At 36.9% G+C, this 25246-nt stretch overlaps 1 protein-coding gene across 1 annotated transcript in view; it reads right to left on the bottom strand.

Annotated features, from left to right (window-relative positions):
* The window catches only part of LOC148309484 (uncharacterized), a 73430-nt gene that overhangs the window by 6792 nt on the left and 41392 nt on the right, over nucleotides 1-25246 (bottom strand). The window contains exons 5-11 of the mRNA XM_088259978.1: nucleotides 23196-23335; nucleotides 16665-16865; nucleotides 6063-6213; nucleotides 5010-5153; nucleotides 4300-4405; nucleotides 2064-2252; nucleotides 1206-1346 (exon numbers count right to left, since the gene is read on the bottom strand). Of these exons, the coding sequence (XP_088116104.1) occupies nucleotides 1206-1346; nucleotides 2064-2252; nucleotides 4300-4405; nucleotides 5010-5153; nucleotides 6063-6213; nucleotides 16665-16865; nucleotides 23196-23335 (1072 nt within the window). The remainder of the gene's footprint in view (nucleotides 1-1205; nucleotides 1347-2063; nucleotides 2253-4299; nucleotides 4406-5009; nucleotides 5154-6062; nucleotides 6214-16664; nucleotides 16866-23195; nucleotides 23336-25246) is intronic.

Below are 25246 nucleotides of genomic sequence, written 5' to 3'. Positions count from 1 at the left end.
TGTCGAATGTCATTCGACATTTTTTTTCTTCATCAGTTTAGTGTTAAAATACAAGCAAACATATTTTTTTCTCTTGAACAGCAGTGATGACGATTCCATCCACAATAGCCCACGTGTATGGAAAAATGTTACGCTCAACGAAAAATTCCTGGAGGTAGGAAAGAAACCTGATACATTTGCGTCACTTGCGAGAGAAAGCCCGGCCTTTGCATCGTTGACTGTTTTCACCGACATCATAAATTAGATGTCTATAAAATGTAATAATAAGAGACAGGATTGTATACATTCAAAATAAAAATAAATTTTTCACACAAGTGTAATTTTATTTGAATAAAACTTGGTTGTATTGTTTTACCCTGTAATGCTGTAAATCTATTGTGGACCTGATGGAATTTATTTTTTATTTTTTTATGGACTGGATAGGGTTAAACCGCTTGGATACAGAATACTGCGCTACGGCGCCTACAAACTAACCAAAACTTACAACAATGATAGAGGTGGCTATTTGCCAGATATAAATATTGCTAAACCAATTAATATCATGTCTCTTCTTCTTGTGCTTCTTCTTGGTATAGGCCATTAGGCCTGTTTTAAAGAGGGATTAGCCTCCTGCGATGTAAATTCCCAGCTGTCAATCCATCTCTTTGGTGGTCTGCCCGGGAGTCGTCTATCCCTTGAGGTTGTCCGTGCAGTGCAATGTGGGGAGTCTGGATGGTTCCACCCTCCTCATATGCACATACCATTGTCTCCTTCGTTGCCTTCCCCACCTAACGACATCTTCCATCTCGCATATTTCTCTCATCCTAGTGTTTCTTATTCTATCTCGTGTCATGTCAATAAAGGATATCAGTTGTATTTTTTTTCAGTAAGTTATTCGACAAATAAATAATTTACTTGCCTAATAGCTATCCGCCTCCATGGTGCAATGGATAGTGTGTTTAGCTACCGTGCTGGAGGTCCCGGGTTCAATTCCCAGGGGGGTGAAAATATATATTAGTGATTTTACACTCTAATATTTATTTTACATTACCCTGAACTGGTCCCTGAACCGGAGGCGTGATCAAATTGCTTTCATGTAAGTAACAATCAAGTTAACACTGGGTCAATACGATACAGTGCCCTATGAAGCATCGGGTGCTGATAAGGGTTGGAAGAAGAATGGTCATGATAAAAATGTGAGGATTTTCCTAGTAATCCGTTTGTACCTGAAGGTCATGGCTACGTTAGGTCCGCCCATGGCAGCCGTCTGGTGCAGGCACTCCTCGCGACTCCACACTCTGCGTTGTGAAGGCGGACTGCCCTGACTGTCACTGTCTGCTCCTCCGCTCTGGCCACCCTCGATAAGCCTGCAAAAATTTCCATTTTCAATGTATTATACTCATGAGGTGCTAAGACGATCTCCAAAGACTGCTTTATAGATTCCACCTTTCATCTCAAAGATTAAACATGAAAATCTCCATAAACAAAACAAAGAGCATGGTCACTTCGAGACATCCAATAAGATGCAAACTTGCAATCAATAATGAAATCATAGAACAAGTTATGCAATTCCAGTATTTGGGTGTCGAAGTGTCCAGCAGCAATAACCTCTACAATGAAGTAAGAGAGCAAGCAAACAAGGCCTCTGCTGTAGCTGGATGCTTAAAAAGTTTTTTTTTTTAAATATAAGTATTTGTGTTTTTATTATTTACAAAAATACTTTTTTTTTCTTTATTTTAAATTCTTTTGCATTACATGACATAAATTCAAATACAAAAAAAATATGAATAAAACATAAATATAAATACAAAAAAAAGATCCCACAAAGGCATGGCCTGTGTGTGGGTATACAATATAATTTAGTAATACCATTTCCGTGAGCCCTTGTGAGGCTCATTATTAGAAATAGGTATCAAATTGTGGTAGAGTGGCTTCGAACCGAGAAAGTCTGACTCAAGAGTCCGCGATACTAACCACGGGACAACTCACCGACACAATTATGTGTCAAGGTGTGTTACCGTGTTATGGTTAGTTTTTCATAAGAAGTTGATGAGAGAATGAAGATTAAAGAAGTGCAAACTAACTCATTGTTCCTCATGGTAGTAGCTAGCAGCCGTCCGAGGAGGGCGTCCAGCACGGTCGGCTGGGTGGCCGCCAGCTGCAGGCAGGCCTCGTGGCGGAGCTCCGCATCCACCGTGAACATGCTGTCCCCGAGCTCTATCAGAGACCGGACCACGTTGATCACATCTATCCTGTCCTCGGCTCGCTCTGCACTGCAGATATAAAACATGCGTCAGAACTAGAAACAGTTGATTAATATAACGCATTGTTCTCTTTGCATTTGTTGACAATATTACTATTTGAGGGTAAGAAAATACTTATGTGGAATTTAATTAAGGCCTAGATCTCAAGCATTCAAATCACAATACGCTCGGGCATGCTGAGGGCTAGATGTAGGTTCACGCTCAATTATTTTGTAAGAATATATATCGGAATTCGACTTTTTTTAGAAAATATATTGAAAAATTATTTTTTTAATTTTATTTAACTCCTTACTATTCAATAACTATTCGTTTCAAAACCGTATATTTATTTCAAAGAATTTTTTTTCAATACAAACAACCGTGTTTTAAGAAAAAAAATTAATTACGTCAAATTTTAGAGAAAATTAAGTTGCAATTAAACATATATTGGCCCTTAAAGTTCATCTATAATATTCCAAAACAATTTTGCAATAGCAAAATGCAATACCAAACAATTCCAACAGAACTTCAAATACCTATTTCAATAAATATTTCCTACAGATATTTTTTATTTTATTTTGTTAGAAGGAAAAACAACAGTTTCAATATATGATAAAACAGAATACAAAAAAATCATGAAAACGAATTAAAGTTTTTCACATTTATGCATAGGAAAAGTCTATATATAAGAAGAGATATGAGATAAGGATGGGGTAAAGAGAAAAGGAGATGACAGGGATAGGAAAAGAAGAAAAAGAAAGGACTGGGAATAGAATAACCCTTTTAGGTTTATAAAATTTCTAATAATTTTGCTATAAAGTTAGAAAGATTGGAGTAAAACATGTCGAGGTGGGTACAATATTCATTGAATTTCTCACAACTTTGATATGTAAAAGAATTTTTAAAATAGTTATTTGATGTTTTTATCTATAGTCATATATATAACATATCTGTCCGCCTCGGTAGTGTAATGGTCAGCACGCTCGGCTACCGTTCTGGAGGTGCCGGGTTCGATCCCCAAGGGGGTAAAATAAATACAAGTGATTTTTTTTCACTGTAATATTTATTCAATATTACCCTGGACTGGTACCTGAAGTGGAGGGCTGATCACCTTTCCTTCATGTGTAAACGATCAAGATAACACTGCGTTTATATGACGCAGTGCCCTATGCACCATTGGGTGCGGATAAGGGTTTTATTATTATTTGATGGTGCTGAATAATATAAAAGAGATAAATAAAATATTAAAATTATAAAAAATAAATTAAATGTATTTTATACATAAAAATAACATTTTTATACAAAAAAATCACCCACTAAATAAATAATACAAAGGAAAAAAAAACAAACTATTATATCATTCATAAGTATTAACTATAAACAATGAGCGTAAGTCCCTCTCCAAGCACAAGAGCTTAGTCACTTTATTGGAGAGGAACAGCGTAACTAGTGTTAACACATTGTTGTCTGGCAGTTTTTTCATCAACCCCAACCCTAATTATACTCAGACAGTCTGCCGCCCGACCTTCAGTATACTAATCACAAGTAACCACAAACCCAATTCCTATCTGTACAATGTTTCTTGGCGTCTCTCGCACTTTACCAAAAATAAGCAAATAAACTCAGATGGTCTGCCGCAAACCCAATTCTGATCTATTTGTTTTTAAACTTTTCCCGCAAACTATATATTAACAAAACAACAAAACCCTTATCCGCACCTCAATGGTGCATAGGGCACTGCTTTATATAAACGCAGTGTTATCTTGATCGTTTACACATGAAAGAAGGGTGATCAGCCCTCCGCTTCAAGTACCAGTCCAAGGTAATATTGAATAAATATTACAGTGAAAAAATCACTTATATTTATTTGACCCCACTGGGAATCGAACCCGGGACCTCCAGAACGGTAGCCGAGCGTGCTGACCATGACACTACGGAGGCGGACAGATATGTTATATATATGACTATATATTAAGATATGTTAAATGTAGAAATGTCTAGCAAATGAAGGAAATTGTATTCTTTTTTTGTAACTAAATTAAATGAATAAAGCAAATCTCTTTTAATTGATTCTTACCTCATCTCTTTTCCCGCACTTCCCGGCTTGATGCAGTGCAGGATATTTGGAGCAAATACCGTGGCTAAGTTACTTGTATCCATTTTGTTCCCGGGTAAATATTCCCCTGTGAATTTTTAATTTCATGAATACAGTTTTGCTAGTATAAAAATACATACATCACCTATTACAAATCAAATTAACCTTTGTGCATTTCAACTTTACCTTAACAGGTTTTGCACCAACCTAGAATTTGACTTGTAGAAGGTTGAATATGTTCTATAATACTAAAATCTCTGAAGATTGAATTTTATTTGTAATAGGTTGAATTAGATTTATAACAGGTTGATTTAGAATTGTAATAGTTTGAATTAAATTTATAATAGGTTAAATTTAATTAACAAATAGATTAAATTATATTTGTAATAGGTTAAGTTTGTATTGTAATAGATAAATTTTAATTTGTTTTAAGTTAAATTAGATTTGCAATTGGTTAAATTTGATTTGCAATAGTTTAAATTTGATTTGTAATAGGTTAACTCCGATTGTACTTGTTATAGAATGAACATGATTTGATTTGTAATATATTGAATTTAATCTAAAGAATGTTGAATTTGGCGAACAAAGTCTTTATATACAAAACGCCTTAATATTAAGGTTTCAATCATCCTTGCTGCAATAAATCAACGCTCTTTAGCTTAATTTGTCAGAAACAGACATGATGATCTTACCGGAAGGTTCTTGTCTGTCATCACAATTGTCAGCCACCTCTCCGAGGAAGAAGAGAAGAGCTTTCAAGGTGTCCTGGTGAGCTGAAGGGAGTAGTAATACTAAGAGCTGGAGTGCTTCTTGTTGCAACCGTCTGTTCCTTATTTCTGAAAACAACAATTATACTGTAAGAGATCGCTATAACTCTATACAAAACATAATTAAATGTGGAGTTGTGAGGGGAGTATCTGAATCTGACGTTGAATATGAATTCTTTTTTTTTGTCAGCCCATTTTCATTCAGTAGAGAAATATCCATGACTTAAGTTAATTTTCAAAGTCTCAAGCATTAATTGTGTGCTTGAGAATTCTAGAAACTGTTGGCAGATTGATCTTGGCTCCATCTGCGTTGCAAGCTGCAACACATACCTAATTCAATAAGCATTAATATTGTTAATATCGCTAAGGCCATTGAAAGGTTTTAGCATACTTTGCGTTTGATCATTGAGGCTATAGAAAGGTTTTAGCTCACTTTGCGTTTGATCATTGAGGATATAGAAAGGTTTTAGCTTACTTTGCGTTTGATCATTGAGGCCATAGAAAGGTTTTGGCTTACTATGCGTTTTATCACTGAGGCTATAGAAAGGTTTTACTTTACTTTGCGTTTGGTCATTGAGGCTGTCAAAGGTTTTAGCTTACTTTGCATTTGATTACTGAGGCTATAGAAAGGTTTTGGCTTACTTTGCGTTTGATCACTGAGGCCATGGAAAGGTTTTAGCATACTTTGCGTTTGATCATTGCGGCTATAGAAAAGTTTTAGCTCACTTTGCGTTTGATCACTGAGGCCATGGAAAGGTTTTACTTTACTTTGCGTTTGGTCACTCAGGCTATGGAAAGGTTTTAGCAAACTTTGCTTTTGATCATTGCGGCTATAGAAAGGTTTTAGCTTACTTTACGTTTGATCACTGTGGCCATGGAAAGGTTTTACTTTACTTTGCGTTTGATCACTGAAGCCATAGAAAGGTTTTAGCTTACTTTGCGTTTGATAGCTGAGGCTTTAAAAAGGTATTGGCTTACTTTGCGTTTGCAGGAATGCTTGGTAGAGGTCCCGACACAGCAGCGGGTCGGGCAGGTCCCTCAGGAACTCCTTGAGGAGGGTGGCCACGTCGTGCGGACACGTGTCCACTTCTAGCGGTCCCTCCTTGCCGCAGTCCCATTCTTCTCGTAACTGGAAACGCAACCACCATAAGTCAACAACATCAAAATAAACAAAAGATCCACTGCTTTCTGATGTGGCTATACATATACATAATATGATCAAGGGGACAATACAAATTTGGTATATGTGTCCCCTACTTTCAAAATCCGCCAGATCCATGTAAGTCAATTTTACAAAAAATTTTAGATTCTCCGGGTAACATTAATGTATAAAAGATTTGTCTATTAGTAGATTAAATATTATGAAACAGAGAATTTTCCCATTTTTTAAGAAAATTATTCAGTATAAAAAAAAACACAAGACACAAACCTATAATGATGTCATCTTATTTTTTGACCTATCCCCGCTCTCTGATTGGCCGATATGGGTCAGAAAGCAAGTTCCATGAATATAGCGGAATTTGAAATACAACGCTGTTTTTAAGTATTTATAGCAGGGTTTTCAAGTATATAATTATTTTAAACAATAAACCCCACAATTGGCATTCCGATAGAGTAAATATTTTAAAATCGTATAAAATTGGATCTGGCGGATTTTGAAAATAGGCGACAAATCGCTCCCTCCTTTCAAGAACGTCATAAAACAAAAATCGACAATTTTCAGTTGCACATGTTATCGGAATGCCCAGAAAATGAACTATATCCCAGAAAAAGCGGCATATTTTTAACTTAATATTTACCAATTATTTACAAGGCAGAAAGTGTTGTTTTTGCATTTTGAAGAAAAGGTATTGCTTAATTAATTAAAATTGTGCGTGGAGACACGTCTGGCCGCTAGCGCAGCCGATCGCTTACTAAATTGTAATGTTTCCGAGTACCCCTTATTCTACGATTTCTAATTTTATGTATTATGAGATTTGCGTTTTATACTGACTTCTTAAAGATTTATTGGTAAAACTATATACAGTGGAAACTCTCATAACGCGAAGTTCGCATAGCGAGCAAAAAAAAATTGAAAAAGTTTTCCCTTAACGAGCAAAATTTCGCATTATGACTTACAGAGAAAGGGCAAGTCTCTTTTTCATGACATTCACTTCTGTCAAAACAAAAAAAATGTTTCGGTTAACGAGTAAGATTCTGGAACGAATTATGCTCGTTATGAGAGATCCCACTGCATTATGTATTAAATAAACTTTACGAGATATTATTTTTTATAATATTATCTATTAAATAAATAAAATTAGGAGAAAACGGTTAATGTAGGTGCCTATCTAGGCGATTATGAATTGTTGTTATATTTAGAGAGTATTTCCGAATGGACGAATTCCAAGTAATTATTTTGGCTTGTGGGGATTTTTAGCAGCTAATCAATTTCCCAGACGGCGCGCTGTAAATGATGATCCGACAATGCAGCCATGTTTTCTATCAGGCAGACTGCCGCGGTGTTTACGGCTGGAAAGGTTATGGTTCAAGCCTCGAGTCTCCAAGCCGCGTAATGTGTGTGCCACACGCTGCCCGCAAAGTCACTGCATACTCCAGTGGTCCCCAAAGCAAGAAAGCACATTATTTTCAAAACACCTTTCGTACAACGTCGCGTCGGAATTCTAGCTGACTTACTGAACTAACTAACTACTAATTCCTTTCACTGTCTACACCGGGGCACTCTTGGAAAATTTGGTGGTGATTTTACAAACTTATATTTTTTAGATTGGCTCTTCTCCGTCTTAATCCTCATTGCTGAGGGTTGTGACCCTTGCAGAAGCAATGACTCTTCTCCAGTTATCCCTTGACTGCGCTGCACGTAGCGCTCCAACCACTGAGGTGCCTGCTGCTGCCTTAATTTGATCGGTCCATCGTGTGGGGGATCTTCCTCTCCCTCTCTTTCCCTCCAGGCTACCGATCACAACTAGGCGTTCCAGGCTATCCTCGTTGCCACGCGCAACGTGTCCAAAGAACTGGAGAATCCGTCGGGTACAGATATTGGCCAGAGACAAGCCATCCAAGCGTAGTTCCTGGCGAATGGACTCATTGGTGCGTCTAGCTGTCCATGGAATTCGGAGCATGCGCCTCCAACACCACATTTCGAAGGCATCAATTTTTCTCCTTTCTGCTGCTTTTATAGTCCATGTTTCAGCAGCATAGAGAAAAATGGAGTGGACCAAGCTCCTGACAAGCTTCATCTTGGTGTTGTTACTCACACCCCGGTCTTTCCAAATTTTGTCTAGCTTAGACATGGCACTTTTGGCGATGGCGATACGACGTCTAATCTCTCCTTCACAAGTTCCTTCATTGCTGATTTGAGATCCAAGGAGCTGGAACTCGTTTATTATCTCTAAACCTTCCAGTGAGTTCCCGAGATCACCAAACTTCTTAGATCGATCTATGATTTAGATTGGCAGTGACAGGGATATTGAAAGCTTTTAAATGTGTGGAGTTATTCACAGTAAAATGAGGATACAATTTTGATTCACATTTTCTATAAATTTCGCAACTTAGTTCATAAAAACATATTATGGTGGAGACTGACCGGGGCCATTTCTACACGAATGCTCGCATCGTAACGTGTTACGTTACGACGCGAGCATTCGTATAGTCAGTACAGCGAGCCGAGCCATCCATCCATAGTTTCGGATGCTCGGTAATGCTCGTCACGAGCGATGTTACGACGTTATGTTACGACAAAATTTTCCGGTCAGTCTCCACCTTTATGCTTTGCAAGAGAAGGTCTGTCAGGAAGCTGAGATGCTTCTGTATCAGATCTGGGAATGCGGTGGGACAGCTTTCAATTTTAAAAATACTTTGTATCTACGCGGGCACACGAGCAAAAATAGTATGAAAAAATTGCTCCTTTAACGAGTGATATTTCGCATAACGCGTTACAAAGAATGGGCAAGACCCTTTTTCACGACATTCACTTCTGTCAAAACAAAAAATGTTAACGAGTAAGATTCTGGAACAAATTATGCTCGTTTTAAGAGGTTTCACTGTATCACATGTATTAAATAAACTTTACTAAACATCATATTTCATAATATTATCTTTTCAATAAATAAAATTGTGAGAAAACGGTTAAGGTAGGTGCCTGCCACATATCGCTCACTCCTTTCAAGAACGTCATAAATCAAAAATCGTCAATTTTCAGTTATACATGTTTTCAGAACGCCCATAAATTTACTATATCCCAGCAAAAGAGGCATGTTTTTAACTTAATATTTACCTGCTACAGGGCAGAAAGTATTAAATATTTTTCAAATGGAGAAAAAACCTTCAGGTTTTACCTAAAAAGATCTGTTGCACAGTAAAAAGTTCAATAAGTGGCTTGATATTTATTTTTTTATACATTGTATTATATTTTTAAATTTTAAAAACGTTCTCCTGAAAAATCAGGTTTTTTGATTTATGATGTTCTTGAAAGGAGTGAGCGATATTGGCGATTACGAATTGTTGTTATATTTAGAGAATATTTCCGAACGGACGAATTCCAAGTAATTATTTACAGTACACACGCGTAAAAAGTGTTTGTTGGGGACTTGTGTTTAGTTTTATACATATTTGTCATTATTAGATGAAAACACTTCACGGGCAGCCTGTATTCTTGTATAATTTTCCGAATATATTCGGCGTTGAAGTCGTGCCAAGCGGCCGCTCCGTGCCAACAAGAGAGCCGACGCGCGACGGTGGAAGAGGAATTTCCCGCAACAGGGGGAATTCTGCAATACCAATTATCGAAATGTGGCCACAAACTTTCGCAGGGCAACTAGGGACGCTAGCTAGATACACACCCCAGTTACATAGTGGCTGGTTAAGAATGGCCCAATAAATGTACGATAATCAGCGGGTCCCGAGGAGATGCATGAACGTGGAAGAGACAAATAATGTTTGCAAAGACAGAGTGGTGTGACGTTCTATTCTCTCTGCCTACCCCTGCGGAGAAGCGGCGAGATGGTTATTTTTTTATATTCTAGTTATAAATGTAAATATAACTAATAAGTGGAGAAACCATTTGTAAACTAGGATTTGGACACCCCAAAATTTCGTGATATGGTGTAAGTAATTAAAGTACCTATCTGAGTGCACGTTAAAACACGGGCGCTTGCGTAGTTTATCGAGTTCGATAAAATCTACAAAGCAAAGACATAGTAGTGTGGCGTTCTATCGTCTCTGGTTACACATGGGGGAAGCGATGTGATATTAGTTAGTTAGTTTGCTGATTCCTTAATCAGCAAGTATTCGTTAAATAGCAACTTAATTTTCATTTTTAATTAATGTTTTACTTAGTAAATACCACTATTTCTTAAAATCTACTGTGACACGTGTTTCGATGCATTCCGCATGCGGACAAAGCGGAATGAATCGAAAGACGTGTTACAGTAGATTTTAAGAAAAAGTGGTATTTACTAGGTAAAACTTGAATTAAAAATGGATAGATTTTAACACAAAGTGTCTGCCGAATTAATTAATGAAAACTTAATTTTCTTTAAACCCAGACGTATTTGACGTATTTTTATACACGGTCGTAAGCCCTGTAAATGCCCAGACTTCCAGATTCTTCTTCATTTATATTGAAATATCAAACAATAATGTTCTTTTTGTTTAAAAAATGCCCTCCATTTTTGTCACAAATGTGAATGATCTTACACAGCGCACTTTGCGTCCGATTTCGCTGCATCAGCCTGTTATTTTGACAATTTCATTGCAGTATGTTGTAGATTTTGGCAGACACGAGACGATACAAACTGAAACACTTGTAGCATTTTGACGGCAATCAAAGTACACTTTAACTTGGTTGTAATTATATCGTGTAACAACATTTGCCGGGAAGCGTTGTTCTTACATATGGATTCATCAATCTTTGTAGCCATTAACATTGTATAAATTATCATGTGTTGCAAATTATCATTGCTATGATACCAATGTTTTCGGGAGTTTTAGACAGGACACTATTAAGCACACTTGCAAAGTACTTGTTCGCTTTCGTTGTGTAATGATCAGCACGCTCGGCTACCGTACTGGAGGTCCCAGGTTCGATTCCCAGGTACCTGGAGTGGAGGACTGATCACCTTTCCTTTATGTGTTAACGATCAAGATAACACTGCGTTTATATGATGCAGTGCCCTATGCACTACTGGGTGCGAATGAGGGTTTGAAGAAGAAGAAGCATAGCAAAGTTTAAGGCTAAACTCGCATTAATAAAATTCATTTGTCTTCCGGCAATGCATAGAGCCGGACGTCTGGTCACCCCTAATTAAAAAAAAATAAAATTGAAAATTGGATTTTTTAAAAAAAATATGTATTGTAAAAAAAAATATAACTCCTTACCTTTCAATAACTCTTTTCATTTGAAAACCATATATTTATTTCGGTGAAAAACTTACCTTTTAAATGCAAAAAAGGTGTTTTGAGAAAAAATTAATCACGTAAAATGTTACCTGGATTTAGAGAAAATTATGTTGCGATTTAACGAATACTGGGCCTTATCGACAAGCGGCTACACGTTTTGTTGCCATTTAAAAAATATTAAAAGTTAATGTCCCCAGAAAAGAATTTTGTGCATTTTTTCCCGATGTGTAACGATAACACCCTATTTCTGTTTGGGGGTCGTGGAGTGTTGCCAGGTAGCAGAATTTCACGAACTGAACCCAACACCTTGTTATCGCTTTTTAAGTGGTATGTTAAAAGGCGGATTTTAACACGAGAGGAGTTCTGTGCCGTGGGATTTATTATTAGGAAAACCGCAGCGGTGGGCACGTAATAAAACCGTTGTTTCATTTCGACATTGACATTGCTGACGTCACTAGAAATTAGCCAAATGTCGCGAAGACGCCGCATTCCGGGTGTTTCAAAAGCAGAGAATACAAGATCCGTGGAAAATCACCGAGTGAAATGCAATTATAACGGTTTAGGAGCCGCTGATTAATAAGTGAGGTGTGTTCGAGTATGACACGCGGAATTTGCGAACATCGTAGAGGCGCGAAAATGATCTTTCGAAATTTCAAAATGTCATACGATTTTTGCTGTAGATTAATTTCACTTATGGGTTATGTTCTGTAGGGTGTTTTTTTAGAGGTATACAATAAAAAAATTTCCACAATAAATTGATTGTGGCATGTTGCGCCATCTTGTTGAAGCCCACAGCTCTGTCACATAAATGCCATTCAGCTGAGATACGAAAAAGTCAGTAATCATAGTTCTGTAGCGCTCTCCATTGACCGTAACATTCTGGCCGGCATCGTCTTTACAAAAATATGGGCCAATGATTTCACCTGCCCATAAAGTACACCAAACAGTGACTTTTAATGGATGTAAGGGCGTCTTAACAAAGGCTTCTGGGTTTTCTCCACTCCAAATTCGGCGATTCAGCTTATTGACATAGCCATTTAACCAAAAATGTGCCACATCGGTGAACAAAATTTTGCGTTGAAAAAGAGGATCAAGCTAAATATTGTTTTCGGTCCATTCACTGAACCTACGACGCGCATAATGGTCATTCAGTCTGTTCATGGTAAAATGCCAAAACATACTGACTACAAATCAACTATCAACTGTCGAATTGACAGTCTGTAGAAATACAGTTGATTTGACAGAAATATATACATTTGCGTGTGGCTATAGGTCTAATCTTTTTTGTTGGATAAAAAGGTCAGCATCATCGTCTAATCGCTAAGATCCCACACGAATTATTATTTAATCCGGGGGGATATGACACACGTCTCATTGCCAATTAATTTAACAGAGATAAAAAGATTACATACTACATTTTGACATAGCAATCTATTTAATACTTATAACCTCCATTTTGTTTTTCAAATTGCAACATATTTAATTGAGGGATTATGTTTTTGTGACCTAAATTGTATACGCCCTCGCAATGCATTACATTTAATAAATATTGAAAAAGTATTGATGCTTTCGATTATTCAGGTTATAATATTTAATATAAACCGATTAAATTTTTCACAATTGGCCTGCAGAATGAAGACAACTTACTGTTTCATTCACATTGTAAAAAAAAACAGAGATAAAGCTATCGCATACAAAGGATAAACGCGATACTAGCTCAATGATTCGAAAAACAAGTGAATTTTCATTTGTAGGCCTTGTAAGGCCTTCTTTATGTCGATATATACGAGTATGTTTATCAAATGCATCTATGGATGCCGATATAAAAAAAAAATGGTAGAAAAATTCCATAGTTTAAAAAAAAAATATGTTACATTACGATATTATATTAGATTACAATCGAGTCATAAGATCTACCAATTTTTTAGGAGAAACAGTATTATTATTTGTAATATTATTTACTTTATTATTTCGTAAGAATATTGGAATATTTAAGAATCGTAAAAAATTAGTTTTCAATATGTAAGTATGTTCTTTCAGCGTGAGCTATGAACATTAAAATACATTTTCCGTATTTCACTTTGCAAACGTCTCTAACGTCTGAAATCTCGTGTCCGTGTTCTAGATTCAATAAATGACGTCGTACATAATTACAACATGGCCTATAAAAACGCCCGATTGAGTGATTTAATTGGGATAAATGGATTCCTCTCGCAAATGACCGAAATAATCGGTAATATAATAAAAGCCGCCAAAACATTAAAGCGAGCAGAACTGTCATTTTTCCCGCCTACCGGCGTCTCGACTGCAGCGCGCCCACGCGGCGCTTTTCCGAACTAAGAATGTAGTTCAAACGCTCCAACGAGATCTGTCCACAAATGTTGGACTTAATTAATTATCTACAACATTTTGAGTGTGTCCAAATACTTGTTCACAAATCTGGATTATCGTCAATTACAGGAGTTATTTTTCATATTATTTTTTGACATCTCATCAAAGATGAAGAAAAATATGGAAGTCTGGGCATTTACGGTGAACCAATTTAGAAACATTGTTCTTGGATCACTAAAACTTCACTAGAGACATCTATTGGTGAGATGAAGAAAATTGCTTAATAAAAAGCTTTTCTTCATCTCACCAATGACTCTAGCGAAGATCTAGTGATTCAAGAACAATGTTTATAAATTGGTTCATATATAGAACTTCCAAGAATTTGAGTAGTGCGGTTGTCAATAATGGGTAGAATTGGTGAATGTTACACGTGTGTTAAGTGATCACTTAAACCAGCCTATGACGGTCGTCAGCCCCGTAAATGCCCAGACTTCCGTATTCTTCTTCATCTTTGATGGGATGTCAAAAAAAAACAAAAAATTATCGTTAAATCGATAGGTACCTACCCACCGATATAATAATAAACAAAAATTTCAATCATTTCATTTCAGTATTAAAAAAAAATACTTAAAGGTTAAATACGCCAATTAATGGAAGAATTAAAAAAAAAACATTCTTTAACCTTTCCCCGAAAGCTAAACTGGCAGGCAGTGCTTGTGCACTGCCAGTTGTCTGGGTCCTGGTTCCAACCATAATGTATAGAAGTGAAGCATGAGTCGGTAAAATAAGGATGAAAGTAGACTGAATGCAGTCGAAATGCGATCTCTCAGAAGAATGTGTGGCAAAACGATGTATGATAGAGTTTCGAATAGTGAAATAAGGAAGGAATGCAAAGCTAAGATAAGCAATATTGATAAAATTAAGAAAGGTGTGTTGAGATGGTTTTGACATGTGGAACGAGTGAGTGGGGAAAGAACGGTGAAACAAATTTATTAGGCAAATGCAGTAGGAAAAAGAAACAGAGGAATACCGAGAAAAACTTGGCACGATCAGGTATGTCAGATACTTGAAAGCGGTCAGGTTAGGAGTAGAAATAATCGGCGGGTATGTATGAGGAGATGCATGAACGTAGAAGAGGCGAAGAATGTTTGCAAAGACAGAGTGGTGTGGCGTTCTATTCTCTCTGTCTACCGCTGCGGCGAAGCAGCGTGATGGTTAGTTAGTTAGTTACATTATAATTTGAATGCATACAAATGAAGTTTTCTGTCAAGCTACATATTAAGTAAATTTATTTGATTCCGAGCAGGGCTGGTGTTGCCAGCGCGCCAGCGTAAATAAGGTAGGTAGGTGCGATTTAATGATTAAATTGTGTTTTGGTTGCGTCATGATTTGGCAACGTGGCAAATCATTTAATAAGCGATTTTACAATCGACAAGCAAGGTGAGATGAGCCGATGAACGCTTTTGTAAATAATCACGTAAATTCTAAAATAAAAGGCCGAACAAAACACGATGAAAACTGGATTTCAATATTTCATTAAAAGCAGCAATTCTAGCAATGAAATATGTACTGTATTAATATCTCTTTGAAATAGAGAACTGGAAAAATCAACAGGTGAGTTTGTTTTCACTTGTTGAAAAGAATATCTGTAGTACTCAAAATTTGCCGTATTTATATATATAAAACCGTTACCCGCACCCCAATGGTGCATAGGGCACTGTGTCATATAAACGCAGTGTTATCTTGATCGTTGTTAACACATGAAGGAAAGGTGATCAGCCCTCCGCCTCAGGTACCAGTCCATGGTAATATTGAATAAATATTACAGTGAAAAAATCACTTATATTTATTTTACCCCCCTTGGGAATCGAACCCGGGACCTCCAGAACGGTAGCCGAGCGTGCTGACCATTACACTACGGAGGCGGGCGAAATTTAAAAATTTGGTAAAAATTTGTTTTATTTTTATATTTAAAGGTCAAAAATGTATCATAAAATGGGATTTCTAAATACGGGTAAAAAAGAAAAAAGTTGTCAACAGAGACATTCACAGTTCTCTGTTGGACGCGACTCTCTTCCAGTGCAGGCCCGCAACTTTCCTAATGTCATCGGACCATCTTGTCTGGGGTCTACCCACTCCTCTAGGCCTCCAGCTAAGGACCTTTTACATCAATCTTATCCTCAGACAAACGTGCCACAGTTTCACTTTTGTTCCTCGATTCTTCGAGCCACATCTGCTACCTTGGTCTTTTCCCTGATCTTTTCCAAATATTCATTTTTCGACTTCTAAGGGATATGTTTAGCATCCTTCTCTCCGTTGCCCCTTGTATTTCTCTCATGCACACACTCTTGAACTGACCGCTTTCAAGTATTTGAAATACTCTATTTCAAGTTTTCCTCTGACTGCAGTGCAGTGAAGGGATAACTGGAGAAGAGTCATTGCTTCGACAAGTGTCACAACCTTCAGTAATGACGACAAAGACGGAGAAGAAGTATATGATAATGGTCTTACTTAATTCTACTCAAATGGCTCCCTCTATGACGGCACTCCAAATAGCCACGGTGACATTGCACATCCCCGTTTAACATTCTTACAGATGCCAATCGGCAAGCAGCACAGCACGGCTGTCCAAACTCAAAACACAGTAAGGGACATTTTTTGTAGTACGTTTTTTTTGCATTTTTGGACTAAGTAGATTCTACTTAGTCCAAAAATGCAAAAAAAACGTACTACAAAAAATGTCCCTTACTGTGTTTTAAGTTTGGACAGCCGAGAATCGTCAACGTACAAAAATTAGTCTGTTGTAATGGCAAAATTCGGTCAAAAAAAGGGTCATTTATTTAGACTAACCTGCCGTACTCTCTTCTTGGAGGCGGAGACCCTGAAGAGGCCGAGGGTGCGCAGGCCGTGCCGGCGCAGGTGCTCCAGGCAGCCGCCCACCAGCGCGGGCACGCGCGCCGCGCCGCGCGGGCACAGCTCCTCGGGCGTCTCCAGCTCCGACTCGGAGCTGGCGAGCCGGTCGCGGGACGCGAGGCTCTCGCACGACCCGCTCTGGAATGAGAAGACCTGAACGATGAGTGATGGCTGCGAGCGCATCGGTCACGTCGGCCACATGGGTCAATCGGCCACATAAGTCACATCGGCAACATAAGTCACATCGGCCACATCAGACACATTGACCACATAGATCACATAAGTCACATTCATCACATAGGTCACATCGCACTAACAGCAAATCAATATAATATGAATTTCTTGAATGTTTTTTGCTGATACTTTGTGGCACATTTTAAAACTTTTTAACCACATTTATTTTTGGTACTATTTTTCCAATCGGTTTCGACAAGCACATTGTCATCTTTAGGAATAGATACGTACTAAACTTTAAACGATATTCCAGTCATTTGAATGAAATATTTCAACGTTTTACAACACTCGGAATTGTCACAACAGTTTGATTCAGTGAATTGGTTTGTTCCATATCCACCATATTGTAGTCAACGGAGTCAAAGGGCTATTTTGACATCTCAACATAGATGAAAAAGAATAAGGAAGCTTAGGTATTCACAGGGCTTATGACCTGTCATAGGCTGGTTAAGTGATCACTTCACACACTGCAACATTCACAATTTTACCCATGATTGACATCCACACTATTAAAAAAATTGGAACTCTAGATATATCATCAATGCATGACCAACACAGTATATATGAGCAGGGTTGGGTAAGGATAAGGCATAGTAGGCACTGATCATGTTTCTGTGTGGTCTTTTCAGGTAGAAAGGTATACACCATAGAATGCATGCCTCTGCATATGAGTTAAAAACAGCCATGTTGCATTGAGAAAGCTCTCATAAAACATTTTAATGGTTTTTACACTGATTAAATAAAACACTTGTTTTTATACCACTTGAGTTTTATTAAAGACTACTAGTTTCAGAAGCTAAACTTCCATCATTCAGGTCTGAATAAAAACTGATTAGTAGTTTTTGGATTTCTTTGACTGAATATGGAACAAAACAGTATTAAACAATAATTTTTTATAGTAAAAAAGTATGTTTTGCCAAAAGTGGTACAAACCAAAAGTGGGGATGGTGCAGTGTCTACCGAAATGGTTAATATATCATTAGTTCTATAGCGGGCGTACATTAATTATTGTGGGACGTTCCGAAGCAAGATTGCCAGTGTATAAAATGATAAGCGAATTAATCTCCCAGCACCTGCTCGGGCAGAAAATAGCCCCGACCCTATAAATCACTCGGTTGCGTTTTGAAGAACAGCGCTGTAGGGATTCGGAGGACGCAGAAATAGAATCACTTCCCGTATGACGTCATTGGCCCTAGAATGACGTTCGACTGACGTCAGAGGACGGAAACGGGTGAAGATGTCCCTTTGAGCCGGCGGTGTTGCAACAGAATGGTGCTAATCTTGAACGGGTAAAGTTTCACAGACAGAATGGGGGCAGACTCCTTTTTGAAGCTAACCCGCACTTTGTTGCGGTGCTCAATCTGGAACGACCGAGATAAAAGGGCTTAGGAAATTCGTCGATATTCAATTGATCATTTCACGTCGAATTTATAACATATGTTAGTGATAATACCCACATATTTTATAAATTCGAGGTGTCCTCGTTGAAAACGTCGACCCAGAAACCGAAGTAAAGTTGTTTAGTACTGTTTTATTCCATATCCTAAACTAACTAACTAACCATCACGCCGCTTCCCCGCAGGGGTAGGCAGAGAGAATCGAACGCCACACCACTATGTCTTTGCAAACATTATTCGCCTCTTCTACATTCATGCATCTCCTCATACATACCCGATGATTATTACGACTCCTGACCCGGTTGCTTTCAAGTATTTGACATACCTGATTGTGCCTAGTTCTACGCGGTTTTCCTCTGCTTCTTTTTCCAACTACATTTGCCTCGTAAATTTGTTTAACCGTTCTTTCCTCACTCATTCGTTCCACATGTCCAAACCATCTCAACACACCTTTCTTAATTTTATCGATAATGCTTATCTCAGCCTTGCATTCTTTCCTTATTCCATCATCGATGTTTGATAGATGTTCGAATGATTGTTCCATATCCAGTGAAAAAAATCTAAGAAGAGGCCGATCGTACAGTATAAGATAAAATATATATTCTGTAATGTTAGTTAGTCTCAATCTAAAACTTCGGCAAAGGATGGTTAGGTGTTATGTTTGGTCAGTACTTCTATACCGAGTTTAATAGACCCTCAAGATCAGCACTATAAACCGATTACAGGCAATGAAGTGTGGTTACATCGTATAATGCAACGCATTCCATGAACCGATATGGTCAGCAACGCAAATGTGCTCCAAATAACAAGAGCAGGGAGGCAGTTTCTGACTGATATCAAGGTCCGGAAGGTGTCCTATGTGGGGCATGTGCTGAGAGAAGACAAGTACCTACGAGCTATTACTCCTAATAATAAAAGGTAAAATAGAGGGTGGACGAGGTGTGGGCAGAAGACAGATCTCCTGGCTCCGGAATAAACGAGATTGGATGGGGATCCAGACCGTCGAGGCGCTGTTTAAAGCTGCCCAAGAAAAGGACAATTACTCTCAAGTGATAGTCGACGTCAGGGGGACCTGACATGGTACGCACAGAAGAAGAAGTGATGATACCTGTGTATATACTTGTATATATAGAATATTCACTACTCTAGAACAGCGTTTCCCAATCACCGGTCCGCGAATGGTTTTCCCCCTTTTATACGCCTATTTTAAACGCCTATGTCAAAAATTAAAAGAATGGCGTCATCAAAAAGAAGCACATTGAAAGCTATTAAATTTTAGTTAGTTTAAATTAGTTCGTATTAAATTTTAAATGTAAAAATATTAAATTCGCATTTTCAACCTTGCGATGGGTTTTGGACATGTCAATAATTAAAACGAAGCTTTGAAACCGATTGGACCAATGGAGTACGCTGTCTCTTGACAACATTTTGAGTGTGTCCAAATACTTGTTCACAGATCTGGGCTATCTTCACGTTATTTTTATATTTTGACATTTCAACATACATGAAGAAGAATACGGTAAGATAAGTATGGGCATTACAGGGCTTACGATCGTCATAGGCTAGTTTAAGTGATAACACACGTGCAACATTCCCCACTCTACTCATGATTGACAACTACACTAGTTAATCTAACATAGATGGTTGTTGTGAACTTATATGTTCAGAGCCATAAGATAATTTGAATGAAAATAATTGTTTTTCATGCATGCAATTTGTTGATGAAAGGATAATTGTACTAAAGACAGGAATACTTCAGAAGCCCTCTGTGTGCATAATTTCTAATAAATTATAGTAAGGAAATGTTACTTGGCGTTTGTAAAGAAATATTTATACGAATCCGACATTTAAGACGTATTGTTAGGCCCTTTAAAAGCCGCAGGATAAATTGTATACAAACAGAAAAAAATAACAACACGCCATTTTTTGCCGTAAAGTCATTAGTTCATAATGACCCATAAAACCGACAAATAAAAGTGTTTAAAAACGCAATAAATCCTATTCCTGTCGCATAACACGAACTTAATCCGCAGAAAACACACAATATTATGACAAAATTAGTTCATAATGTATCGGTGACTATTCATAAAAGTAATGATTATTAATCTGTGGGGCGCCTAAAAGCTGGGTTCGGTGCTGCCAGTGTTAAAAATGAGAATTCCTGAAATATTTTCCCGATAACAAATGGGAAAGCGGCGCGGGACGGCGCTAGGCTGTTGGGTGTTTATTTACGCTTCTCTTTTGATCCGAGTCGATTTATAGCGGTACCTAACCAGTTTGATTTTGCACATGGATTATAAGTTTTGAAGGCAACCGTTGAAAGCGACTTATCACCTTTAAAGTTGTCGAAATACCGATGGTACAACATTAATACGCTGTACTAAGCACCAAGGGTGTATCTAACATATCGCTCACTCCTTTCAACAACGTCATATATATAAAAAAAGTTTTTTCAGGAGGTCGTTTTTAAAGTTTAAATATATAATAAAATATGTTAAAAATATATATCAAGCTACTTATTGAACTTTTTACTGTGCAACAGATCTTTTTAGGTAAAATCTTTTTTTCTCCATTTGAAAAATATTTATTATATTTAAAAAAATAATTAAACAATACCTTTTCTTCAAAATGCAAAAACAACACTTTCTGCCCTGTAGCGGGTAAATATTAAGTTAAAACATGGCGCTTTTGCTGGGATATAGTATATTTTCTGGGCATTCCGAAAACATATACAACTGAAAATTGTCGATTTTTGATATATGACATTGTTGAAAGGAGTGAGCGAAATGTGCGTACATTCTGAGCGGAGCGGAGGAATAAATCATGCCAAATTTATTTATTGTCCTATTCTTAAAATCCGTTAAACGATTATTTTAAAGCTAACGTAATATTTGACTCTCAACAACCGCATCCATCTTATGTCATTCGATGTCTTGTTCGGCTCATAACATATATAAATCTCACTATTTTTGTCACCAAATAGTACATAGGGCAACGCATTGGATGGACGCGGTGTTCACTCGAACATTATTTAAAGATCATAATAAAACACTCATATAACACTACTTTCCAGTTTATTAAGGCCCTACAAACGTTAAATAGCAACTTAATTTTCTTAAAACTGGCGTAATATTTAACGTAATTTTAGTTTCTTAAATTATTGTTTGCGTATTGAAAAAATAAGTTTTTGTTCAAAATAAATACATAGTTTTGAAAAGAAAAGAGTTATTGAAAATGAAGGAGTTTAGAAATATATTTTTTCGTAACTTTATTAAGATTTCGATAGAATACAGTAGACAGAACAGATTTGCATTTAAATGATTTTTTTGTGCAATACTGGAAATGTAGCTTTTTGGTAAGGACAAGTGTTGCCATATGCCAAACCAAAAATCTGAAGCAAACAGTCTAGAAATCTGTATAAAATCTGTATAGAATCAATAACCCAAAATATAAATTGTATTTGAAAAAACATTTTTTTAAGTTTAGTAATTAAATCCTTTTCTATTTTTAGTTTGTAACATGGATCATTGTAGTTATTTTAACTAACCATCACGTCACTTCCTCGCAGGGGTAGGCAGAGAGAATAGAGCGCCACACCACTCTGTCCTTGCAAACATTCTTCGCCTCTTCCACGTTCATGCATCTCCTCATACATACCCGCCGATTGTTACGACTCCTAACCTGACCACTTTCAAGTATTTGGCATACCTGATCGTGCCATGTTTTTGTAGTTATTTTGATAGTTATAATCCTTCCAACGTTTCAGTACTTATTATCAAATGTTAATCATGCTCAAATCTATACATATTTTCAATCTCCTGTTTTATCATATACTATGTCCGATTCCAAAAATGTGTATAAAACTAAAACTACTACCTAAGTGTAAAATCTGTCAACTGTAACGGCTGCCTAAAATCTGTATCAATACAGATAAATCTGTAAATACGGCAACACTGGTGAGGGCCTCCACACTTATTTTCTCATGGCAACCAGATTGAATTTGAAATAGTTCCTTTTTTTGTTTGATTTGAATATGTTCCCAGTAGCGCGAGAACGGAGGAATTTGATTGGACACATTCCCACTAGATCCGATAATAGCCAACCGCTGACAATACAGTACAAGGTGTATCGCGCTAACTGCTAACATTCTATTTGTGTATCGGTCTTAATGTCAAAACCAACTTATTCTTTTTTTGACTCGATAGAACTGTTCGGCCGGCCGCGGTGGCTAGTGAGTGAGCGCTGCAAAGGTCTGCCTTATATCGACTACGGATCTGGCAGTAATTAGGAACGACATCATGGGAAAAAAATGGGGTACCTATTCCCATACGGATAAATAAATTTGTAGTAGTAGCGTTGGAAGTGAAATGAAGTACTTTTTCAACAAAGAAGTTTACAACATTTTGAGTGTGTCCAAATACTTGTTCACAAAATTGGATTATCTTTAATTATAGGCGTTATTTTTCATATTATTTTAAGCCCCGTAAATGCTCAGAATTTTAATATTCTTCATCTATGTTGAGATGTCAAAAAAATAATTTAAACAAAGAAGTTCATAAAAACCACTTTTATGGACTATTACTTTTCCTTTCATCCCTACATCGAATCGGCGCTGTGTAATCTTTATGTACATATAGTTAAGACCTTAGCAAATAGATTGGTTTACATATAATATTCATATAAAACTTTGGATAATTCCTTCTTTTCTGCCTTTGAAATGAGGCCGACGCAGAAGGTAATACCCTTCCCGTCCTTAAGCATCAATCGACTGAACAGGTAGGAAATACCTTACCCGTCCCAAGTGTGTTTTAATAGTTAGAAATTATTAGATATATACCTCGTCTCCAACGCGGTCCAGAAGGGATGAGAAGCTGCTCCGAGATCCTCGGGCACTCTCCCTCCTGAGGGTGCCGTCTCTTCGGGAGGCGTCGGCGCACTGGGACAGGGGGACTCCGAACACGAGCCCTCCAGCGCTGTCTGAAGGGAAAAAACCAATCACATTATAATGACAGTCACAGACAAACATATTGAGTTATTGAGAAACAAGTATTTCATCATTGACATTAATTATTACAAATTACAGATTACAGTATTGTGCCCTCACTGAAGTTTCCAATGCTAAGGGCATATTTTACAATAATTATTTTTAAATACTTATATAATGAAAGAAAATTGATTGTACAATCAAAATGTGGCTAAATGAATTTTCTAAGAGGTAGGAGATCAAGATGTTCACGATTCCTAGGATGTAGAATCAAGAAGGAAACATATTTTAGTTGCATTCGATTGAAAACAAAACTCCACCACACCATTTTGAGTGTGTCCAAATACTTCTTCACAAATCTGGGTTCTCTCTACTTTTCCACCGGCTATTTTTACATTTTCTTGATATCTCTGTAAAGATAAAGAAGAATATGGAAGTGTAGGTATCAAACTTTCATGTTCTTCTTCATCTATATTGAGATGTCAAAAAAATGCAAAGCTTTAACGTTTAAAAATTTGACCCAAATTTACTACAAATTTACACAAACTAAGAAACTATCACCGAGTTTCTAGAAGCTAGTTCCGTTAGTCAGGAGTTTTGCGTATATTAAAAAGTCGGAAAATATCTAGCAGGATATAAGGAGGAGGATTTGCTTAAGGCTTTACTCCTGATAATACAATTCAGTTAACGTCCGAAAACATGCCTTTTTTTAAAAAGAATATTGGATTTCTTTTTGTTTTTTTTGAAAATACATTAAAAATATATTTTTACAATTTTTCCTTTCCAAAATTCCTTACCTTTCAATACCTCTTTTTTTTTGAAAACCATATATTTATTTCCAAGAAAAACTTATTTTTACAATACAAAAACGGTGTTTTAAGAATAAGACTAATTACGTCAAACGTTACCTGGGTTTACAGAAAACTAATTTGTTATTTATTGCCTCAATCGATTTATTTTTCCTTTCGAACTCTTATTAATGAAATCAGCTATTCAAATCCGTTGCAAATGTTTTTATCAATAAATAAAAACAATGACATCGTTCAGGTGAAAAATGGCATTCAAAAGACCTTTTTGCTTTGCAGCGTCGTTTATATACGACTTCAATTTTCTCTGTTTACAGCGTCGAAAATACGTATAAATAAAGTCACGAGTCTTATAATCCAAGCTGCCGAATTCTTTGGCGATTATTTTTCGAATGCAAAGTGTCCGGTTATCTCGACGACAGAGGAAAATAGCTTCTGCGAGCTGGTTCGAAGTGGAAAATTGAAAGAAAATTGCCGCCATATCGAATTTCAACGTGACTCAAGTCAAAACAACTCTGTGTTATGATGGCTCACACGATTGTCACGAGGTTTTTGCATATGTGTATATTTTTCGACTATTAATAAATGATGGCACCAGCATTTAACCTTCGTTTAGTTGCGCAAGTCGAAAATACACCCTTTCGATTGTCGACGTCATGGTGCGCAAATCCTAGCTGTTAGGTTATGTGTGATATGTTTAATTTGAAAATAGTATTGTATTACACGTTTGTTGGTGCATTAAATAGTATTGTATTACAGTCGAATCCCTGAAATCCGAACAAATTGGGCCTGTTCGTATTTGGAAAAGTTCAGATTAGCTAAGAAATTTGTAATACAGTACATATGTACATAGTACTTTACACTGTAGTAGTTACGTTACTTTGCGCCTAGTATTCAACATATGACGTTGTTACTTTTAAAGTAAGTACCTATATACAGAGAGGCACAAAATTAATGACCCTATCAGAATGTGTTATAAATTTTTCAAATGGCGGCGTTCTTCAATCATATTTGATATATGTGAACTAGACAGCTGCAGTATACTGTGCTATTCAGAAAAAATACATTCGAAAAATAATTGCATTACTTTGTAAACTA

Source organism: Brachycentrus maculatus, unplaced genomic scaffold (assembly GCF_059751285.1).
Source record: "Brachycentrus maculatus isolate JH-2025_06_01 unplaced genomic scaffold, ASM5975128v1 h1tg000122l, whole genome shotgun sequence".
Lineage (NCBI taxonomy): Eukaryota > Metazoa > Arthropoda > Insecta > Trichoptera > Brachycentridae > Brachycentrus > Brachycentrus maculatus.
This window is presented reverse-complemented; position numbering and strand designations above follow the sequence as displayed.